We start from the raw sequence: 18,322 nt of genomic DNA on the forward strand, positions 1-18,322 counted from the left end.
CCGGGCGTGGTGGCAGGTGCCAGTAATCCCAGCTACTCGGGAGGCTGAGGCAGGAGAATTGTTTGAACACGGGAGACGGAGGTTGCGGTGAGCCAAGATCGTGCCACTGCACTCCAGCCTGGGCAACAGAGGGAGACTCCGTCTCCAAAAAAAAAAAAAAATCCCTGAATTTAAATGTGAGGTGTTGGGTCTTTGAAAGTATTTCTTCTAGCGTGATTGAAGTAAGCAGCTCCTGAGAAATGTTTTTAAAAACAACATCTCGGAGTGGGTGGCAGATTACAGATCATTTCCTTTGACTTGAGTGCCCTCAGATAACAGCCAACTCAGCTACCTGTTCTCATGGAGAAAAAGAAACCACATCATCCTGTGGCTCAGGGGGACCACAATACGTTTAATAGGGCCTTGCCCTCTTCGCATTAGACCTGTGATTTGAGTTGTTTGTGGGGGTAGAAGTTGCTCTTGGGCCTCCCCTTCCCTGTGCTGCGGCTCTCTGGTCCCTCACTGACCAGTTGGGAGCCTCCTGCCCCAGATGATGGTTCACAGCAGAGGTCACAGCAGAGGGAAGCCCCTGAATCTGGCCAGGCACCCAGATGCTGTCCTGATTCTTGTGTGTTTGGGTTTTTAGTTTCTTTGGTGCGGAAGGGGTGGTCCCTTCCGATTCTTCTTTTCCTGAATACCGAGCCTCATACAGTGTAAGTCATTTGCCAGTCTTACACCTTGTAGATATTGAAACTTAGATTTAAATCCAATTCTTCAAACCTCAAATTCCATTTTCCTTCTTGCTGATTCTCCTTGATTAAATGACATATGAGGCATTCATCTAATCATGTCTAGTGTTGTTCATCTACCCATTGGGTCAGCATTTTTGTATTTATCCTGGACCTCTGTTCTCAGCCCCAGGTGAATCAGTGTATGTACATTTTGCCTTCTTTTGTTGGTCTTTGTGCTGCGCTCTTTCTGATTTTTTGCTGAGTTCTGGTGTTTCTTTTCCTGAGCTCATACCTGGCCTTTGGTGAGGCCCTGCAGTGGATCAGAATCCTTATAAACAAGGAAACAGGCATATGGAAGGTAGCGAGCAGGGAATATCTGTACCTGGCTGGCTCAGTTGATTAACATTCTGGAGGAACAGGTCTTGAGGGTTAAGATACTGGTCAGAATTATCTGGAGCCCTGCTAGGGAGCTGTGTGGGCACCCTAGGTCCTGAGGCTTTGCCTGTTCACTGCTTTACTGCAAGTTGCAAGGCTGGCCCTCCTTCCTGTTGTGGGGCTTGCTGAAGAATCAGAGCCTCCTCAAGCACCCTGGTTCCATCGCTCATACGTACCCCAAGAGAGGTTTAGTTCATTTCAGCACTGCCCAGCTTCAAGGAAACAAAGGGGCTCTCCTAGGTAGGTGTTTGTGTTAGTCCGTTCTCACACTGCTATAAAAATACTGGAAACTCCGTAGTTTATTTAGAAAACAGGTTTAATTGACTCACGGTTCCATAGGCTATATAGGTAGCATGGCTGGGGAGGCCTTAGGAAACTGTAAAATATGGTAGAAGGGGAAGCAGGCATCTTACATGGCTGGAGCAGGAGGAGGAGAGAAGGGAGACGTGCTACACACTTTTAAACAACCAGATCTCATGAGAACTCACTCAGTATCACAAGAACAGCAAGGTAGAAATCTGCCCCCATGATCCAGTCACCTCCCACCAGGCTCCTCTTCCAACACGAGGGATTACAATTCGACATGAGATACCGTCAGGGACACAAACCCAAATCATATCAGTGTTTAATGTTCTACATTGAACAGACTTTTCTGCTTGGTTTTTAAATACCATTTCAAAATTACTTGTACAATAAATAAAAGTCCTGGTTTTATTTCATCTTTACCAGAAATCTGATCTTGTAGGTCAGTCTGAGGTTTGGTGATGAAGATGCTGACTTTAAGGACTATTTTTCTGGGCCTCATGAAATTATTTTTCTTTGTCACTTGCCCCTTGATTAACTCTGCTTGATACAGGCATGATGTGGACTTGTCTGAGAAGATCTGGCCCCAGAATCCCTGGGAAGCTGGCCCTATACCTGCCTTTGAGATTCCCTGGGGTCACCCTGGAATTAAGAATGACTGCTCACGTACGTGACAAGTTCATGAGTGACCTCAGAGGTTGCCTTTATGGCCCAGGCCATCTCAAGAGACCTCTGTCTGGGCCCTTCCTTGTCTACAACAAAACCAAAATAGTTTAGTCCCTGCCTTTAATCTGTGTTTGTTAATCAGCAGTCATCTACCCCTTGAGATCTGTGTGTGCTCAGCCCAGGCAGTGGGAACTGTAGGGGACAATGTGGGTGTGAGGTGTGGGTGCCAGGGACCCTGATGTCTTGTGGCGTCCAAGGAACTGTGTGTCACTGGTAGTGATTGGCCCCCACAGCAGTGTTCTTTCTACCTTCATGTTCCTTGTAATAATGCATCAGCAAGCTCGATCCGGGCCGTGAAGGGATGGACTGACACCATGAAGAGCCGCCACAAAGCAGCAGACAGGGAGAGAGCAAGGCCGGCTTGTTCTAGGGCTGACCTGGACCTGAAGGAACTGGGGATAAGAAGAGAAAGGGCAAGGCAGTGCCCTTGGCATCCTGTGGGCAGCCCAGTTTGCTGTTTCGTGGAGAATTTTCCAGAGGTGAAGAACAAGCAGTTTTAGTTCTGTCAAGTTGAATTTACAGTGTCCCAGGCCTGAGTGATCATTCCACCACTCTTTAGGAAAGGAGACTGACCCTGGCAAACACTGTGCTCACGCATGGAAACCACTTATCCTAATCACTAACTGTCCTGCTGTTTGCTCATGCCAGCAAAAACCCGGGCGGCTGACTTGTTGGTGAATCCCCTGGATCCACGGAATGCAGATAAAATTAGAGTAAAAATTGCTGACCTGGGAAATGCTTGTTGGGTGGTAAGTAGAGTTTTCTTTCTAAAACACTTTGGTCTTGATTCTGTGTGCGAAGACACTTTTTGAATGTCTGTGTTGCTCTGTGGTAATGCAGCCTGTTCCCTTCCAGCATAAACACTTCACGGAAGACATCCAGACGCGTCAGTACCGCTCCATAGAGGTTTTAATAGGAGCGGGGTACAGCACCCCTGCGGACATCTGGAGCACAGCATGTATGGTAAGGACGGCTCTGCCCTTTGCTGCCGTGGGAATTGGCTCGTTCCTCTCATACTCTGGATGGGGCTGAGTCTCTCTGAGGCGTGTGACCTCAGTTTTTCTGACTGTAAGGGTCATCCGCCGTGGGCTGGGTGAGGGGAAGTTTACTGCCGCGGGCATCTTAAGAAGTGGAAGGATCCTCCTCAGGCGGGCCCTGGGTGTTTGGTGTGATTGTGGGCTTGTGAGAGAGAGATGGTCTCTTCTTAAGGCCCTGCACAGCCCGCAGCCCCATGAATCAGACTCAGTTGTGGTGACACAGTGACTTCACTTGTAGTCCCTGAAAATTTGCAGGGTATAGGGAACTTTTCCCTTCACTCATGCTGTGGAGAAAGATGAGGTGGCATCTCCCAGGGGAAGACTGCCTGAGGCAGGCAGGTGGGAGCCCCTCCATGTAGCCTCTGCCTGGTCAACCAGACATGCAGGGTTCCTCACCTCTTCCAGACTGGAAGGGATTTCCCCAGATGCCAATGCATAATCTCTCTTCCCTTAGAAAGCAAGAGCTAGCAGATATTCTGGCTTATTCTAGGATGTCTAGCCCCTTCTGAGACAGTGGCAGCAGCACCCACTCCCGCTGACAGAGTCTGTTCCCAGAGTGGTTGAGATGGCGGCCTCCACAGGGCGGCAGAAGCCTCTTCTTTCACCTGTCAGGCCTGTTTTTGCTGCTAGTTTTGTGCCGCACAGTTGCATCGTCTCTAAACTCCCCTGGCCCTGCCCGGCATCGTTTGTTCATTTGTTCATTGTCCCTGAACCTGTGAGTTGGTGAACACAAGGGGCTCCACGTCTGCAAGCCAGTTCCTGGTTCTCTTCCTCTACCCTGTTTCCTGGCCCATTCAGCAGCTTTTTCTCGGTGGGCTTTACTTAGGCATGCTGTGTTGGGAAAGGTGGGTTGTTTGCTGTTGGGTTTCATGTTTTTTCTATTCCATACTGGTTTTTATCCACATTCTTCCAATATTTAAAAGAAAGGGTTGTGTGGAAGGCTTAGCATTTTTCTTCTCACTGAAAAAAAGGAATGCAGAATAAATATGTTAATTTTCTGTTATTCAGAGGTTAATTTAACAATTCTTTTGAATTTGCTGTGTTTTATCTCCTCTAATGCTCAGGTAAAAGCATTGTTTTGAGCAGTTAGTGCCAGCTGATAGGAGAAAAAGAGGGTGCTTTGTGTCTTTCAGCTTTGACTCAGCATGATCTGAGTCAACACATGGCCAGATAGGTCCTGAAACACCAGGCCTTTCTATTCCCTCGTTGCTCTTATGGATAATACCAGATAATTATGTTTAAATTATTAAAGGTGTTAAACTTCTTCCGTATCAAAACCCAAGTCCCTGCCTTAGCTAGTTATAGAAGAGAACAGTTAAAAGAACCGGTGGCCAGTGATGGTCACTTTGAACTTAGAGAGTGCTGTGTGGAGAGGCATTTGGCCCTTTCTGTGTGACCCCAGCAGGCAGACTGAGACGTGGGAGTCAGTGGAACGGGAGCCGCGGAGACAGTGAGTGGGGGTCGGGGAGCAGGCGCCATTTCAGGATGTGGGGAAGGTTAAGTCACAATGGCCACCAGCAGCAGGGCTGCCCTGAATTAGGCACTAAGAACTCTTTCAACTCTGAAATGCTGTGCTTCTAATTTGGGGTATCAAGTTTGGTGATATAACCAGAAAAATAGGACACAATCACAGATGTAGTGGGATAATGGAACTGTCAGCACAATTTTATACCAGGTTATCTGTCCTGCCTTCCATTTGATGAACATTTGTCCCTCCATACAATTTCCTGTCCTGTTTACTTCTTGAAATGCTGTTGCTGTGAACAGTGGCATAATTATCAATAACAGGTTCCTAAGGAAAAGCCTTTCTGTCTCCTCACCTGCCCCCTTCCCAAGAATTAAGCATAAGCTCCCTTAGTGCTGTCAGGATGGCTTATGAGGTTTTCTTTTTCAGTTGGTTGTCATAAGGGAGTTTTTGTTTTTGTTTGTTTTTTTTTTTTTTGGGAAAGGGGCAGGCCCTCATTCACTGCCTTCCCCGCCCCCGAAAAGTCTCTGCTTTAGAGGTTTCTTTTGTTCTTCCTAGAGAACCTAGGAGCAATGAGGCAGTGTTTCTTACCTCATCTGTTCTGTTGTAGTGTAAAAATATTGCATTTAATATATTAAATTTGACCTCATAATACCAAGCTGTCGTAAGGTCACAGATGGTTCTTGGTGGTAACGCCTATAGACTTTGAAGGTTTTGTTTGTTTGTTTGGAGACAAGGTCTTGCTCTGTTGCCCAAGCTGAAGTGCAGTGGCATGACTATGGTTCACGGTAGACTCCACTTCCCAAGCTCAAGTGATCCTCCCACCTCAGCCTCTGGTGTAGCTGGGACTACAGGCACATGCTACCACGCCTTGCTACCACGCCTGGCTAAGTTTTGTATTTTCTGTAGAGATGGAGTTTTGTCATGTTGTCTACGCTGGTCTCGATCTCCTGAGCTCAAGTGATCCACCCGCCCTGGTCTCCCAAAATGCTGGGATTACAGGCATGTGCCACTGTGCTCAGCTGTCTTTGAGTTTTATAAATGGCATCAAATCTCACAGAGACTCTGTTGGGAATGAGAGCTGAGGGGTGGTAGCAAGATTCCATTGGCTATTGTCGGGGAGCATAGCTTTAGGCTCTGCAGCTGGAGAAGCACAACAGAATGAAGGATCACAGCAAGGATATGTTGGTTTTAGATCTGTTTTACTTTTCTTGAGTTTTGCTTTTTCTTGAGCTTTACACCTTCCAGGTGTAATTACATATAATCTGAAACTTCTTTGTAGCTGAAGCATTGATTTCTCTGCATTTATGTGTTAGAGTCCCGGATAGGACCTTTTATGAACTCCATGGTGAGTCCTGGTCAGTGCCATAGAAACAAGAAAAGCCATTCCAAGAACCTTCACCAGACTTCTTTGGCACTGGTCACATCACAGAACAAATAGCTGATCTTACTTGTTCAGAATCAGGGTACTTCGGCATAGGAGAATGTTTTAGGGGAGAGGCACTTGGTCTCCCAAGAATCCAGAAACAAGTAGGTCCAGGGAAAAGCCCTTTGAGGGAATTGGGCCAAGTGGAGAAGAATCCGAAGTTCCCAGGTATTAAAAATAATAATAAAAGTTATACTCGGGCCCAGCAGGGTGGTGCATACCTGTAATCCCAGCACTTTGGGAGGCTAAGGCAGGTGGATCACTTGAGGCAAGGAGTTTGAGACCAGCCTGGCCAACATGGCAAAACCCCATCTCTACTGAAAATACACAGATTAGCTGGGCGTGGTGGCACGTGCCTGTAGTCCCAGCTACTCAGGTGGCTGAGGCAGGAGAATCGCTTGAACCCGGGAGGCGAAGGTTGTAGTGAGCCAAGATTGCACTGCTGCACTCCAGCCTGGGCAATAGAAGGTTATACTGGGAGTACCTGAGTTGAAGGCAGAGGTTTTTCATTGTAGTGTGCATTTGCCCTGCTGTACATGTTGTATTGTTAAGAGAATCTAGTCACTCTCCAAAGAACCAAAAACGGGTAGCATTACAGCCTGCATCTTCCTTCTTCCTTTTAAAAAAAAAAATTATTTCGCCAGACGCGGTGGCTCACGCCTGTAATCCCAGCATGTTGGGAGGCTGAGGCAGGCAGATCACAAGGTCAGGAGATCGAGACCATCCTGGCTAACATGGTGAAACCCCATCTCTACTAAAAATACAAAAAATTAGCCAGACGTGGTGGGGGGCACCTGTAGTTCCAGCTACTCGGGAGGCTGAGGCAGGAGAACAGTGTGAACCTGGGAGGCGGAGCTTGCAGTGAGCTGAGATTGATTATGCAATTGCACTCCAGCCTGGGCGACAGAGCAAGACTCTGTCTCAAAAAAAAAAAAAAAGAAAAATTATTTCATTGATTGGCTTCTATACACGTTTTCTTGGAAATATAAGGGTGCTAATCAAAATGATCATTTTTTCAAAGAATACATAGCTGACATATTTTGGCGGTAAGAAATATGTACAAAGCTGGGCACAGTGTAGTGCGCCTGTAGTCCTAGCTTCTCTAGAGGCTGAGAGAGGATCATTGGAGCCCAACAGGTTGAGTCCAGCCTGGATAACATAGTGAGGTCCCATCTCAAAAAATATGAAAGGGAAAGAAATGGATGTGACCTGATCGAAGTCATTTTGAAAATTAATTAAAAGAGTTAGCAATAGGGCTCAAGGCAGGGGTTGAAAAGCAGCTTGGAACTTGATCCAAGCTTTTCAAGTCCTCGTTGTCCCATTAGAGTTTTCAGATTTTTCTCTTAGCTTGTAAGATACTGAGTTGATTGTCTCCCAGGCTGGAAGGACTCTCCTGGCCATTAAGTGTGTAATCTAGTTGTTCCACTTGGATTTGGGGCCAATAATGAGGTTTTCCTGCCCTCACCTGGGATTGGCCCAGCTGTCTTTTTTGTTTATTGAGTGGAAAGGAGAGGCCCTACGTAAGGGCCTTCCTGCGTTTTCTGCTGGTGCCTTCGGGCATCCACAGTGCTGGGACCACCAGCTCACCATGCTGAGATGTGACGTGTCTGTGTCCTGCTCAGACCTATGCCAGGTTCAGGGCAGGATCCTGAGTTCATAAACTAATGCTTACCGCCTGGGCAGCTGGCAGTCATCTTGTCACCATGCTTCCTTCCTTCAACTGATTCACATGCAGTCTTTTTTTTAAAAAAAGGTGAAAAGATGTGGTCCTGGGCTGACTGTCCCACTCTTGGTTTGTTAAAGACAGTGCTAGGAGAGGTGGCCCCTCACCCAGGCAGGTGAGTCTTCCCTTAAGGGTTCCTTCCCAACACTGTGTGGTCATTGAAAGAAAAAGAAGGTAGGTTGATGCAGTGCAGTTGCCCCAGCATTGGCTCCTGGGGGCGGGAGTGGGGAGGGCAGTCACAGATCCACAGGCATCAGTGATTGGGCTTCTGAACACCTTTTGGGATAGCAAGATCCATTCAGAATAGAAGCAGCTATGAGAAAAACCAGAAATGGGATTTAGCTTATTCTTTTTTTCGCTTTTAAAACATACTCTTTGATCAGCAGAGCAGTAGCAGTTGCCATATTTATATATTGTTACCAGCTTAAACTCATGTTCTTGAGGGTTTTTTTGTGAGCAAGGGAAATGGGAACAAATGGCCTTCCCTACATGCTGGCATGCTGAGGGACAGCCAGTGGCCACCCAGGAAGCCAGTGCTCCGTGACATCTACAAAAGGGTCTGCAAGGCCATCTGCGTCCTCTGGCCCTGGGGACAAAGAGGGTCTGTTTTGTTTCCAGGTTTTCCTTTGGTTGAATCAGAAGTGAATGAGATGATGATGAAAATAGATGATGAGATGCTGAAAATAGTCCTCGGTTACTAAAACATGAAGGTCTTGCCTAAAGGACGCAGCAGTGTCTGCTATACAGAGGCCAAGGCTATTATAGTGGTTGAGGCAGGTGCTGGAGTCAGATGGGCTTGGTTGAGTCCTGGGTTGAACTCTCGTTCTACCGTTTATAGAGTGCATACTGTGCTTTGCCAGGCCTGCACACAGGTGCGGCTGAATCACTGACGTTTTGGTTTTGCTTCCTGCAAAATGAACAGAATACATAGCTCTTATATCTTTCCTTAGAAGAAATGTAAAAATACTTCTGAAACTTCTTTGAATGTGGAAGAAAGAAAAAAATTAGTATTGAGCACTTTTGGGAGGCTATTTTGTTTGATTCAGATCTTCATAAAGTGGCGGTCTCTTCTGTAAGGAGAAAAAGCTGTTGACTTGGGGGCCAGTCTCTGAAGTGCTTAGCATGTCGTCTGTTGTATCCTAGGCATTTGAGCTGGCAACGGGAGATTATTTGTTTGAACCACATTCTGGGGAAGACTATTCCAGAGACGAAGGTGAGTATTAGTGCCTGCTGAATACCTCATTCTAGGTCTCCTGCCAGCCCTGAACTTCTGTAGAGTACTGTATTTTTGTACTGAAATAGAGCCATGTTTTTGGTTTTCAAACACCAAATTCAGATGCTTTTCCTTTGAGTTTGACGCCCCCTCAGTCTCAGTGAATGGGCAGAGCCTGCCTGGTACAGGCAGCACTCCAGTGAGCCCTCAGGGGCCTACACCAGCGGCTCTTCCTGGCCTTGCACAGGGCAGGAACCCAGCTGGCTGAGAGAGGACAGATGATACAGACCTGAAACCTCTCTCTGGTCCTTTCGACCATTGATGTGCTGCCCATTTCTCTGTCCTGTTTGGGAGCTGAGTTGAAAACCCAGGAATTCTGGCTTGAATTCCATCTGTAAACCTGACCATCTCCATGCTTATTTGCTTGCGATGCTGGGGTGGCCTGGGGTGAGCTGGCCTCAGTCACTGTTACTGCTCCTGGTGGTGCCTGAGGCCTGTCATTCCTACAAGCCTCTGCATGGATGTGCTGCAGACACTGTTGATTTGAATCTATTTCTGATTTTTTACTAATTTCAATTTTTCCCTCTTCTTTTATCCCATCCTTCCCTTTGCCCCTCCCATTCCCATATCCTTTTTTCTCTCCTCCATAGACCACATAGCCCACATCATAGAGCTGCTAGGCAGTATTCCAAGGCACTTTGCTCTATCTGGAAAATATTCTCGGGAATTCTTCAATCGCAGAGGTAGTACCTCTTCTTTTTGAAAAGCGCCACGATGCAGACAGAAACTGAAGAGCAGCTGCTGATTTTAGCATTAATGGTGACAAAGGCATTTCTCCTAAATTCAAAACGCAACCCAGCAGAATTCCTGTGCTGATAGAAAAGTTGTCAGGGAAGACCACATTTAGCCCTGTGCTGCGGTCACCCTGTTCACCAGCCCCTCTCCTGTGCCCTCCAGCTCTGGATCCTGAATCCAGCAACGTGAGGAAGGCCTGTACTTTTGGTCATTCAAGTTGCGCTCTGTTTCTGTCTGCGCGGGCGGTAGTAGTGTCTGCATGCAGTGTACTGATTAAACTGTCGTGTGTTTCTGTTTTGCTGGCAATGTTTCCCAATGCAGATCACATAGCATTGATCATTGAACTGCTGGGGAAAGTCCCTCGAAAATACGCTATGTTGGGGAAATATTCCAAGGAGTTTTTCACCAGAAAAGGTAACGGTATTTATGCAACACTAATTTTCAGCATAGTCTTCTCCCAAAAGGAGAAATTGTGCATTCGTGATTGGGCAGTGGAGAAAGATCTGGAGTTTCACAGCTGGGGAGTTCTTCCGAAGAAAGCTCTCAAGAAATAAACCTGACCCATCTGATACCTGGAGTAAGAATTTTGTAAGAGAACAGCATTCCTAATAGCAGTTTTCTCCTCTGCTTCTCTCTTTTCTTACTCCAAGTTACCAATCTGTGTATTCATATATTTATAAAAAGGAATTTAGATGATTGTTAAAAGCCGGCTAGACTTATCTTTTCATTTCTCATGTCATGGACTCTCTGTAGTGGAACAGAGGTGGCCTAGAGACTGGACTTAATGAATGTCCAGGGACATGGCTTTTGGTCTGCCTGGGTTATTTCTGTAGTGGATGTAGACCTATGAAATGTTGCATTCCTCACATTCTTAAAAATCACATCCTATGTTCCCAAAGCAATTCACCTGCTGCAGCCTCCCAGGTAGCTGGGATTACAGGCGTGCCACCATGTCTGGCTAATTATTTTGTATTTTTAGTAGAGACGGGGTTTCACCGTATTAGCCAGGCTGGTCTCAAACTCCTGACCTCAAGTGATCCACCTGCCTTAGCCTTCCAAAGTGCTGGGATTACAGGCATGAGCCACTGCGCCCAGCCTGCTGTACTTTTTTGTGATGAGTGTAGTTGGTCCTTTTACTTCATATTTTTCAGGTTAGATTTTTGTTTTTGGATGTGACAGCCCTTAATAAAGAACTTTTAAAGTTGATGTGAGTAGGACATGGACTTTTAGAAATTTCTGAAAGTCGCAGATGCTCTGTCTCCCTCACTTAGCTAAATTTGGAGAACCACACTGATTTTTTTTTTTTTTTTTTTTTTTTTTTTTTGAGATGGAGTTTTGCTCTTGTTGTCCAGGCTGGAGCGCAGTGGTGTGATCTCAGCTCACTGCAACCTCCACCCACCCTGGGTTCAAGCGATTCTCCTGCCTCAGCTTCCCAAGTAGCCAGGATTACAGGTGCCCACCACCATGTCCCCAGCTAAGTTTTTATATTTTTGTTGGAGATAGGGTTTCACCATGTTGACCAGGCTGTTTTCAAACTCCTGACCTCAGGTCATTCACCCATCTTGGCATCCCAAAGTGCTGGGATTAGAGAGGTGTGAGCCACCATGCCTGGCCTCAAACTGATTTTTTATTTTCCTATGAGATAAGGAGTAGTAATCTTTATTACTCACTTTGGTGAGGTTTGGCTAACCAGTCCTTATATTTAACTTTAAATTACATTTTCCTGTTAAGTGTACAAGACTTGAGAACTGACTGTGCTAAAGATGGTGGTTTCCTGCTGCATTTACTCTGGGCAAATTGACTACCCCTCTCAGACTTTATAGGATCACCTGGTGAAGGCAATTTGTGAAATATACAATTAGATGTAATTATTTTCCTCATTACCTTTAAGACTTAGCACAGGTATTGTCAGGAAAAATCATTTGTCAGACAATCAGTAATTATTTTTGGTTCTGAGAATCTGGTCTCTGAGTCTAGGCCACGTTAGCCAGGTACAGGGTTCCCCTCCCCACATGGAGACTCGCAAGCACAGGCCCAAGTGGAGTCAAGGGCAGGAAAATGGCTTTGCTGTTAAGGTGTGTTTAGTAATGGAGCTGGGGCTTCAACCTGCTGTGAGAATGGCACATCAGGTAGTCTGTGAACTTAAGTTTCCTCATTGGTCAATAGGGGTTCTTTTGGGTTGGCTGTTACAAGAAAGTATAAGAGGGTGCCTTTACAGCACTGGGCACAGCTGGAGCTGTTATTATTGCTAAAGCAAAGCTATAAACAGGAAAACACTGGAAGCTTATGAACTATACAGCAGTATTACTGAGAAAACAGGCTGAGTTTCCCTGGGAAACTTAGAGAAAATGTTATTTGAAAATAATTGGGCTGGGCATGGTGGCTCATGCTGAGGCTGAGGTGGGTGGATCGCTTGACGTCACAAGTTCGAGACCAGCCCGGCCAACATGGCAAAACCCCTTCTCTACTAAAACATAATTAGCGGGGCGTGGTAGCGGGTGCCTGTAATCCCAGCTACTGGGGAGGCTGAGGCAGGAGAATTGCTTGAACCTGGGAGGCAGAGGTTGCAATGAGCCGGGATCATGCCACTGCACTCCAGCCTGGGTGACAGAGCAAGACTCTGTCTCAGAAAAAAAACAAGGAAAAAGCTGTGAATTATTGTGGCTTGGGATTCAGTATGGCTTGGGGAATTGTGTTTTTATTGAAGGCAGGCCCCTCCCACATTTCAGAATGTTTCCAGAGCTGGTGGGGGAGATGGCCTGGTCCCTGGGGCGCCGTGGCTGGTAGGTGACTTGCTGTGAGCCCCCAGCTGTGGGTCAGATTGGAGTTGGGCCTGGCCTGTTACGGAAAGAGAGAACATGATTGACTTGTGATGCTCTAGAGGGGAGGAGAGACCTGAGAGACATGGGGCACAGCATCTGCTTGGGCGCCATGGTTTGATGAGCCTCATTTTCCACTGGGGTCTTCTGGTACAGTGAGGACCAACAGCAAAGTCACTCAGGAATTATTCCTTTAATTGGAACCTTTCCTCATCAACGAAGACCCACTTAGAGTGACCTGCCTCTGTATTTGTCTTTTTTTTTTTTGAGATGGAGTCTCACTCTGTTGCCCGGACTGGCACAGTCTCGGCTCAGTGCAACCTCCGCCTCCCGGCTTCAAGTAATTCTCCTGCCTCAACTTCCGAAGTAGCCAGGATTACAGGCACCTGCCACCACGCCCAGCTAATTTTTGCATTTTTAGTAGAGACAGGTTTTCACCATGTTGGCCAGGATGGTCTCAAACTCCTGACCTAACGTGATCCACCCACCTCAGCTTCCCAGTTGCTGGGATTACAGGTGTGAGCCACTGCGCCTGGCCGTGCATTTAGTTGTCATTGTTAATTGTCTGTCTGTTAGGGGGATCGAGGACTCCATACTGTGCACAGTGGGAAGGAAGGAAAGAGGGACAGAAAGAGAGGCCTTGAATGATGAGCAAGCGAAGTCACTGAGTTTTTGGAAGGAGGGGCCTATAAGCGGCCTGCAGGCATGGAGCTGGCGCAGGCATCTGCTCTTGGCCTGTCACTCCTGTGATGGTTCCTTTCGTGTCAGGGAGAGTGGCCTGCATGTGGCCATAAATGGCTGGCAAGCAGCTTCCCCGTGGGGCTTTCTGTCAGCAGCCTTGCTCCCTGAGACAGCTTGTGGATGTGTAGCTCTAGGTTACCACCATCATCACCACATATACTTAGGACTTGTGTGATCGAGTTCTTTTTGAGCAGCCTATTTGAAGGTAACCTGCAGAGTTAAAATGCATTTGGCATCTTTCTTAATGAGAGATCAAAAATATTTTGACTTGGTGTTACTGTGGTACCTACAGTTCTTTTTTCCTTTTTTTGGATGTAAGAGAGTGTTTGTGACTAGGTGAGAAATCCCCTGAAATGACTGAGAATTGGGACTTCAGTTCTTTCCTGATTGTAATTTCTAATGGCAGTAGAGATCAGAAGGGATTTAGGGTTTTTACAGAAGTCACAGGATAACATGAGAAATGACGGCCCGTCATGGAAATAGATTTCATCGTGTCTCTTAGGATGAGGGGAATGGCTTGCTGCCTGAAAGATGTGTTTTGGCATGTTCCCCTAAGTAGTATGTGAATGTACATTTTGAAAATAATGGAATCTTAAAAGTAGCCATTGAAATTTTTTTCCTGAAATACCTAAAATACTTTGTGCTAGAACTGATAAAGAACAAAATTTAAAACAGCTGTTGATATGCCTGTCACCTTTGAAAGCAGTTACCGATGGAGAGTGCCTTCCCAAGACGTTTTCCCACTCTGTCTCCTCCAGGTCAGAAGCAGATTTTCATCCCTGCCATGCGGCCAGAGAAGAGCGGGGTCTGTGTGTTAAAGTTGAGCATCAAATGCAGCTCATCTGTCTCTTCTTCTTGTGTATAATTCAAGAAGCCATGATCATTACTAGTTTGAATCCTTCTTTGGCCAGAAAGTTAAAAATTGAGCTATATTTTTGGTCAGGGAATGTAATTACAGCTCTCACCCTCTTAAAGATAATTTGCTGGACATGAGCCACCAAAAAGCATTAAGAAACTAGTGTGTTGAGAGGTAGGCCAATAGAAATCAGCATGTCCGTGAATTTTTTTTCCCTGTCCTGTCTTCAAGAAGTGGGTGGTCCCCAGAAGCATTTCAGCCCTCAGATCATGATAGGAAAAACAGTGCAGCCAGGAGCAGACCTCACTGGGCTGGTCACCAGGAATTTTTCTGACCATTCAGCAGGTGCATTTTAGTAAAAATTGCTGCGTTGATAATGGGATCATCAAAGGAGACAGTTTACTTAAACAAACAAAAACTGGTCTCTAGATGAGAGCATCAAGTGTGTTGGGATAAAAGAGAGTGATTATGTGTGCATGTGTGTGCGCCTGCGTGTGTGCGTGTGTGTGTCAGACTACAGACCTTAAATACAATTGAAAATTTCAAAAGCAAGAAGCTTCTGTGCAGCAGCATAAAATCCACATTTCCCCGAGTCAGGGACAACATCAAGAGAAAGGGGAGAACTGAGGGCTAAAACCCAGGAGCTGAGTTTTAAAAAGAGATACCTTATTCTGTATTTTTAATATTTAGTGTCTGAGTTGAACTTGTCACAGTGTTTCAAAATTATCTCCTGAATACCTAAAAAGCAACAGATTCTTTTGATGCTGTAAAGAGCAACGAACGCTCTTTCGTGGGCATTTGACAACCTCACGGGCTGGGCGTTGTCACTGCCACTCCTCTTGTTTATCCCTCCAGCAGGTGATGGGCGTTTGGTTCCCCCCACTTTTTGGCTATTATGAATGATGCCACTATGATGATTAATGTACAAGTTTGTGTAGCAGATGTTTCCATTTCTCTTGAATACATGTGTGAAAGTTTAAGTATAACTGTTTAAATTTTGATGAAGGCCAATTTATATACATTTTACAATTTGTGCTTATGATGTCACATCTAATCATTGCCTACTTCAAGGTCATGAAGATTTACTTTTCTAGGAACTGCTTAGTTTTAGCTCTGAGGCATATGATCTGTTTTGAGTTGATTTTGTATGGGATGTGAAGTAGGGCTTATACACATTGTAAACTCCAGTATTTACCCACATGTGGTTGTCTACTTGTATAAGAATTCATTCAAATCTCTTGATTGTCTCTTACTTTGTATTGGTATTTCTTGGTAGGTTTACTTTCTACGTGCATCTAATTGATGCTCATCAGTTTTGTATCATGGTTTGTATAATGGTTTGCTTTGTTCACCACTGTTCATGTACATATAGTCTAGGATTTGCCTTTAGAGTCTTCCCACATGTAGTGTGGAACCTCGTGGGCTGCTTTATTTAATTCTGGAATATGACAATTTCATGGATAAAATAATATATTTTCTTTCACAAACTACTTTAAGATTCAAGAGAAGTATAATAGAACTTCCCTGTTTCCTTAGACGGACTCTGCAAGTCCAGGACTGGCCAGTACAGCTGCTGTCACAAAGCCTTTGCTTTGCAGGCGGAGCCTTCCTCAGAGCCTGCTTCCTGCTGGCTTTCCTTGGCTCTGTCAGGCTGTTTGTCAGAGCACATTCAGAAGCCTGAGGGGCTCCTGGGGAACAGCACAGTTGGCCGCCAGGCTCATGTTTGCCTATGTGTGTGTGTGAGTTGATAGTGAGATTGACAGCTGATAGTCACAGGAAGGGTGAAGTGATATTCCACATTCTTTAAGGAGGACAGGCTAGAAATGGAACTTTAAAAAAAATTAAAATTGTCACAGTTGTCTTGTTATTTGGAAAACTTGTTTCAGTGAAACACATCTTCATATATTTTCTTTTCTTTTCTTTTCTTTTTTTTTTTTTTTTTTTTTTGAGACAGAGTCTCACTCTGTTGCCTAGGCTGGAGTGCAGTGGTGCGATCTCAGCTCATTGCAACCTCTGCCTCCTGGGTTCAAACAATTCTTGTGCCTTAGCTTCCCCAGTAGCTGGGATTACAGGCGTGCACCACCACGCCTGGCTAATTTTTGTATTTATTAGAGATCGGGTTTCACCATGTTGGCCAGGTTGGTCTCGAACTCCTGACCTCAGGTGATCTTCCTGCCTTGGCCTCCTAAAGTGCTGGCATTACAGTCATGAGCCACCACGCCTGGCCGATAACATTTCTTTAACTTGTTAGGGTGCTACTTTTATAATAAAAGCAAATGGTGAAAATGTGCTTTTAAAATGTGCTTTCCCCTCTTATTCTTAATTATCATTCTGAGTGATGGAGGTGTCTCCATTTCTTGGGCATCGTCTGCAGGGCTGGAGCTGGCTCATGGACTCGAGGCCCCCACTCACCCAGTGAGGCCACTCTTGTTGTGTCGGCTGGCAGCAGGTACAGAGCTGGGGGCTAGGGCTTTGTGTTTGAGTAACCTTATCAGGGACTTCCAGGGCAAGGTTACTTCTTATATTGAGCTTAAGGGTTTGTACACATAATCATTGTAGCATCCAGATGAATTGATTTCCTTTGCAGTATAAAGTTTTTCCACAAAAAAAGTTCACACTTTTTTTTTTAGAGGCGGTTCAGTGTTTTGTTATATTGCAGTGCTGCTGTGTGCTCAGGACCATAGGTGTTTAGGACTGTCCTGCATATACTGTTGTTTATAGACTGCTTCTTTGCACATACAGTCTTTACCTTGTCAAAAGTAGATATTTTATGCTGCTCCTTGCAAATATTTTTACCAGTTTACAGTATGCCTAGTTATGGATGAATAGTTTCTCATGGCCGTTCAGTGTTATATTGTTTTGCTCACTGTTACTGTGCAGCTGTTAAGCATTTATAGTGGTAAACCTTTTCTTTTCATGGAGGATTGTACTTAAAAGATGCCTTGTTGATGGATCTTAGTTTAACACCTGGCCTCTCAGAAATAGGTTCCTTTACTATTCTCAGCAGACAGTGCTTCTCTGTATTTGCCTTTATTTGCAAACCTGGAGAGTATTTATTCTGAGATAGCATAGATTAATGTCATAAAAGTTCGCTCTCCTTCCCCGAGAACTTGGTTTAGTCATGTGCGTGCTTTCTTAGTTTGCTTCACTGTTGCTGTGGTGAGATCAACAGTCTAAATCAATATAGTCATATTACAGAAAATGTGGAAATTGAAATTACCTACTAACAAAAGCTGGTGTTTTTATTCACTTGATTTCCATCTTAATGAGTGTTTTAATAATCTTGTGATTATCTGTAGGACATAGTTTGGCTGTTCCTTTACTGCCTAATGTTGTACCATGATCTTCTCCCATGTTGTTAAGTAATACTAAATACTATTAAGTGAATCTACCTTGGTTTTCTTGTAACCACCATTTTACTATTATTGGCTCTTTGTAATTTTGCAAGTACATGTAATTTTGTGCCAGCATATATTAGGCATGAATTTGGGGTGGTGCAACCAGGGTTTATCTCCTTGGGCTGGATTCCTAGAGCCGGAATTTTGGGCCTAGAGGGATAAACCTGCAGTCTCTGCTCAGACTTTGTTTTTATGGAGACTGTTTCCTTCAACAGGAGATCCGTTCCCGCCTCTAATATTGCAGGTTCATTTCTTCATCAACACAGACCTGATGTCTGGATGTGATGCTTAACTCTATCTCCAGTCCTCATATTGGAAACAGAAGCTTATTTTACATCCCAGCCCCTTTAGCAAGCAGTCCTCTTAAGAGATTCTTTACGCAGAGCCCTGTGCAGAGCATGATTGCGGCTCTGTAGACATACTAGTGTGTAAGAACACGCTTCACAATAGACACAAAAGAAGAGCCGTTGTGGGTAGGGTTGTAGGCTACTTCCCCTTTTGTTCTTACAATTTTCTGTAATGTTCTTTTCTTTTCATTATGTTTTTAAAGGGGGGGGCTTTTCTAAATTGACTTGAATGGGTGAAACATAACAAGCCTCCTGAGAACACCTTTGTGAGCAGAGCACTGATTATCTATTGATGCATCTCATGAAAAAAATTTGTTTAAATTATAGC

The 18,322-nt window shown here is 45.1% G+C and overlaps 1 protein-coding gene across 15 annotated transcripts in view; it reads left to right on the plus strand.

Moving 5' to 3' along the window:
• SRPK2 (SRSF protein kinase 2) overlaps window positions 1-18,322 on the plus strand; it is a 301,034-nt gene that overhangs the window by 279,883 nt on the left and 2,829 nt on the right. For 8 of the 15 annotated variants that reach the window (XM_050782692.1, XM_050782695.1, XM_050782702.1 and 5 more), the window contains 5 exons: window positions 2,823-2,923; window positions 3,030-3,137; window positions 8,969-9,038; window positions 9,689-9,781; window positions 10,155-10,247. In XM_050782692.1, coding sequence (XP_050638649.1) covers window positions 2,823-2,923; window positions 3,030-3,137; window positions 8,969-9,038; window positions 9,689-9,781; window positions 10,155-10,247 — 465 coding nt within the window. The remainder of the gene's footprint in view (window positions 1-2,822; window positions 2,924-3,029; window positions 3,138-8,968; window positions 9,039-9,688; window positions 9,782-10,154; window positions 10,248-18,322) is intronic. The other 7 variants (XM_050782696.1, XM_050782688.1, XM_050782693.1 and 4 more) reach the window with 2 other exon arrangements.

Source organism: Macaca thibetana, chromosome 3, assembly GCF_024542745.1.
Source record: "Macaca thibetana thibetana isolate TM-01 chromosome 3, ASM2454274v1, whole genome shotgun sequence".
NCBI lineage: Eukaryota > Metazoa > Chordata > Mammalia > Primates > Cercopithecidae > Macaca > Macaca thibetana.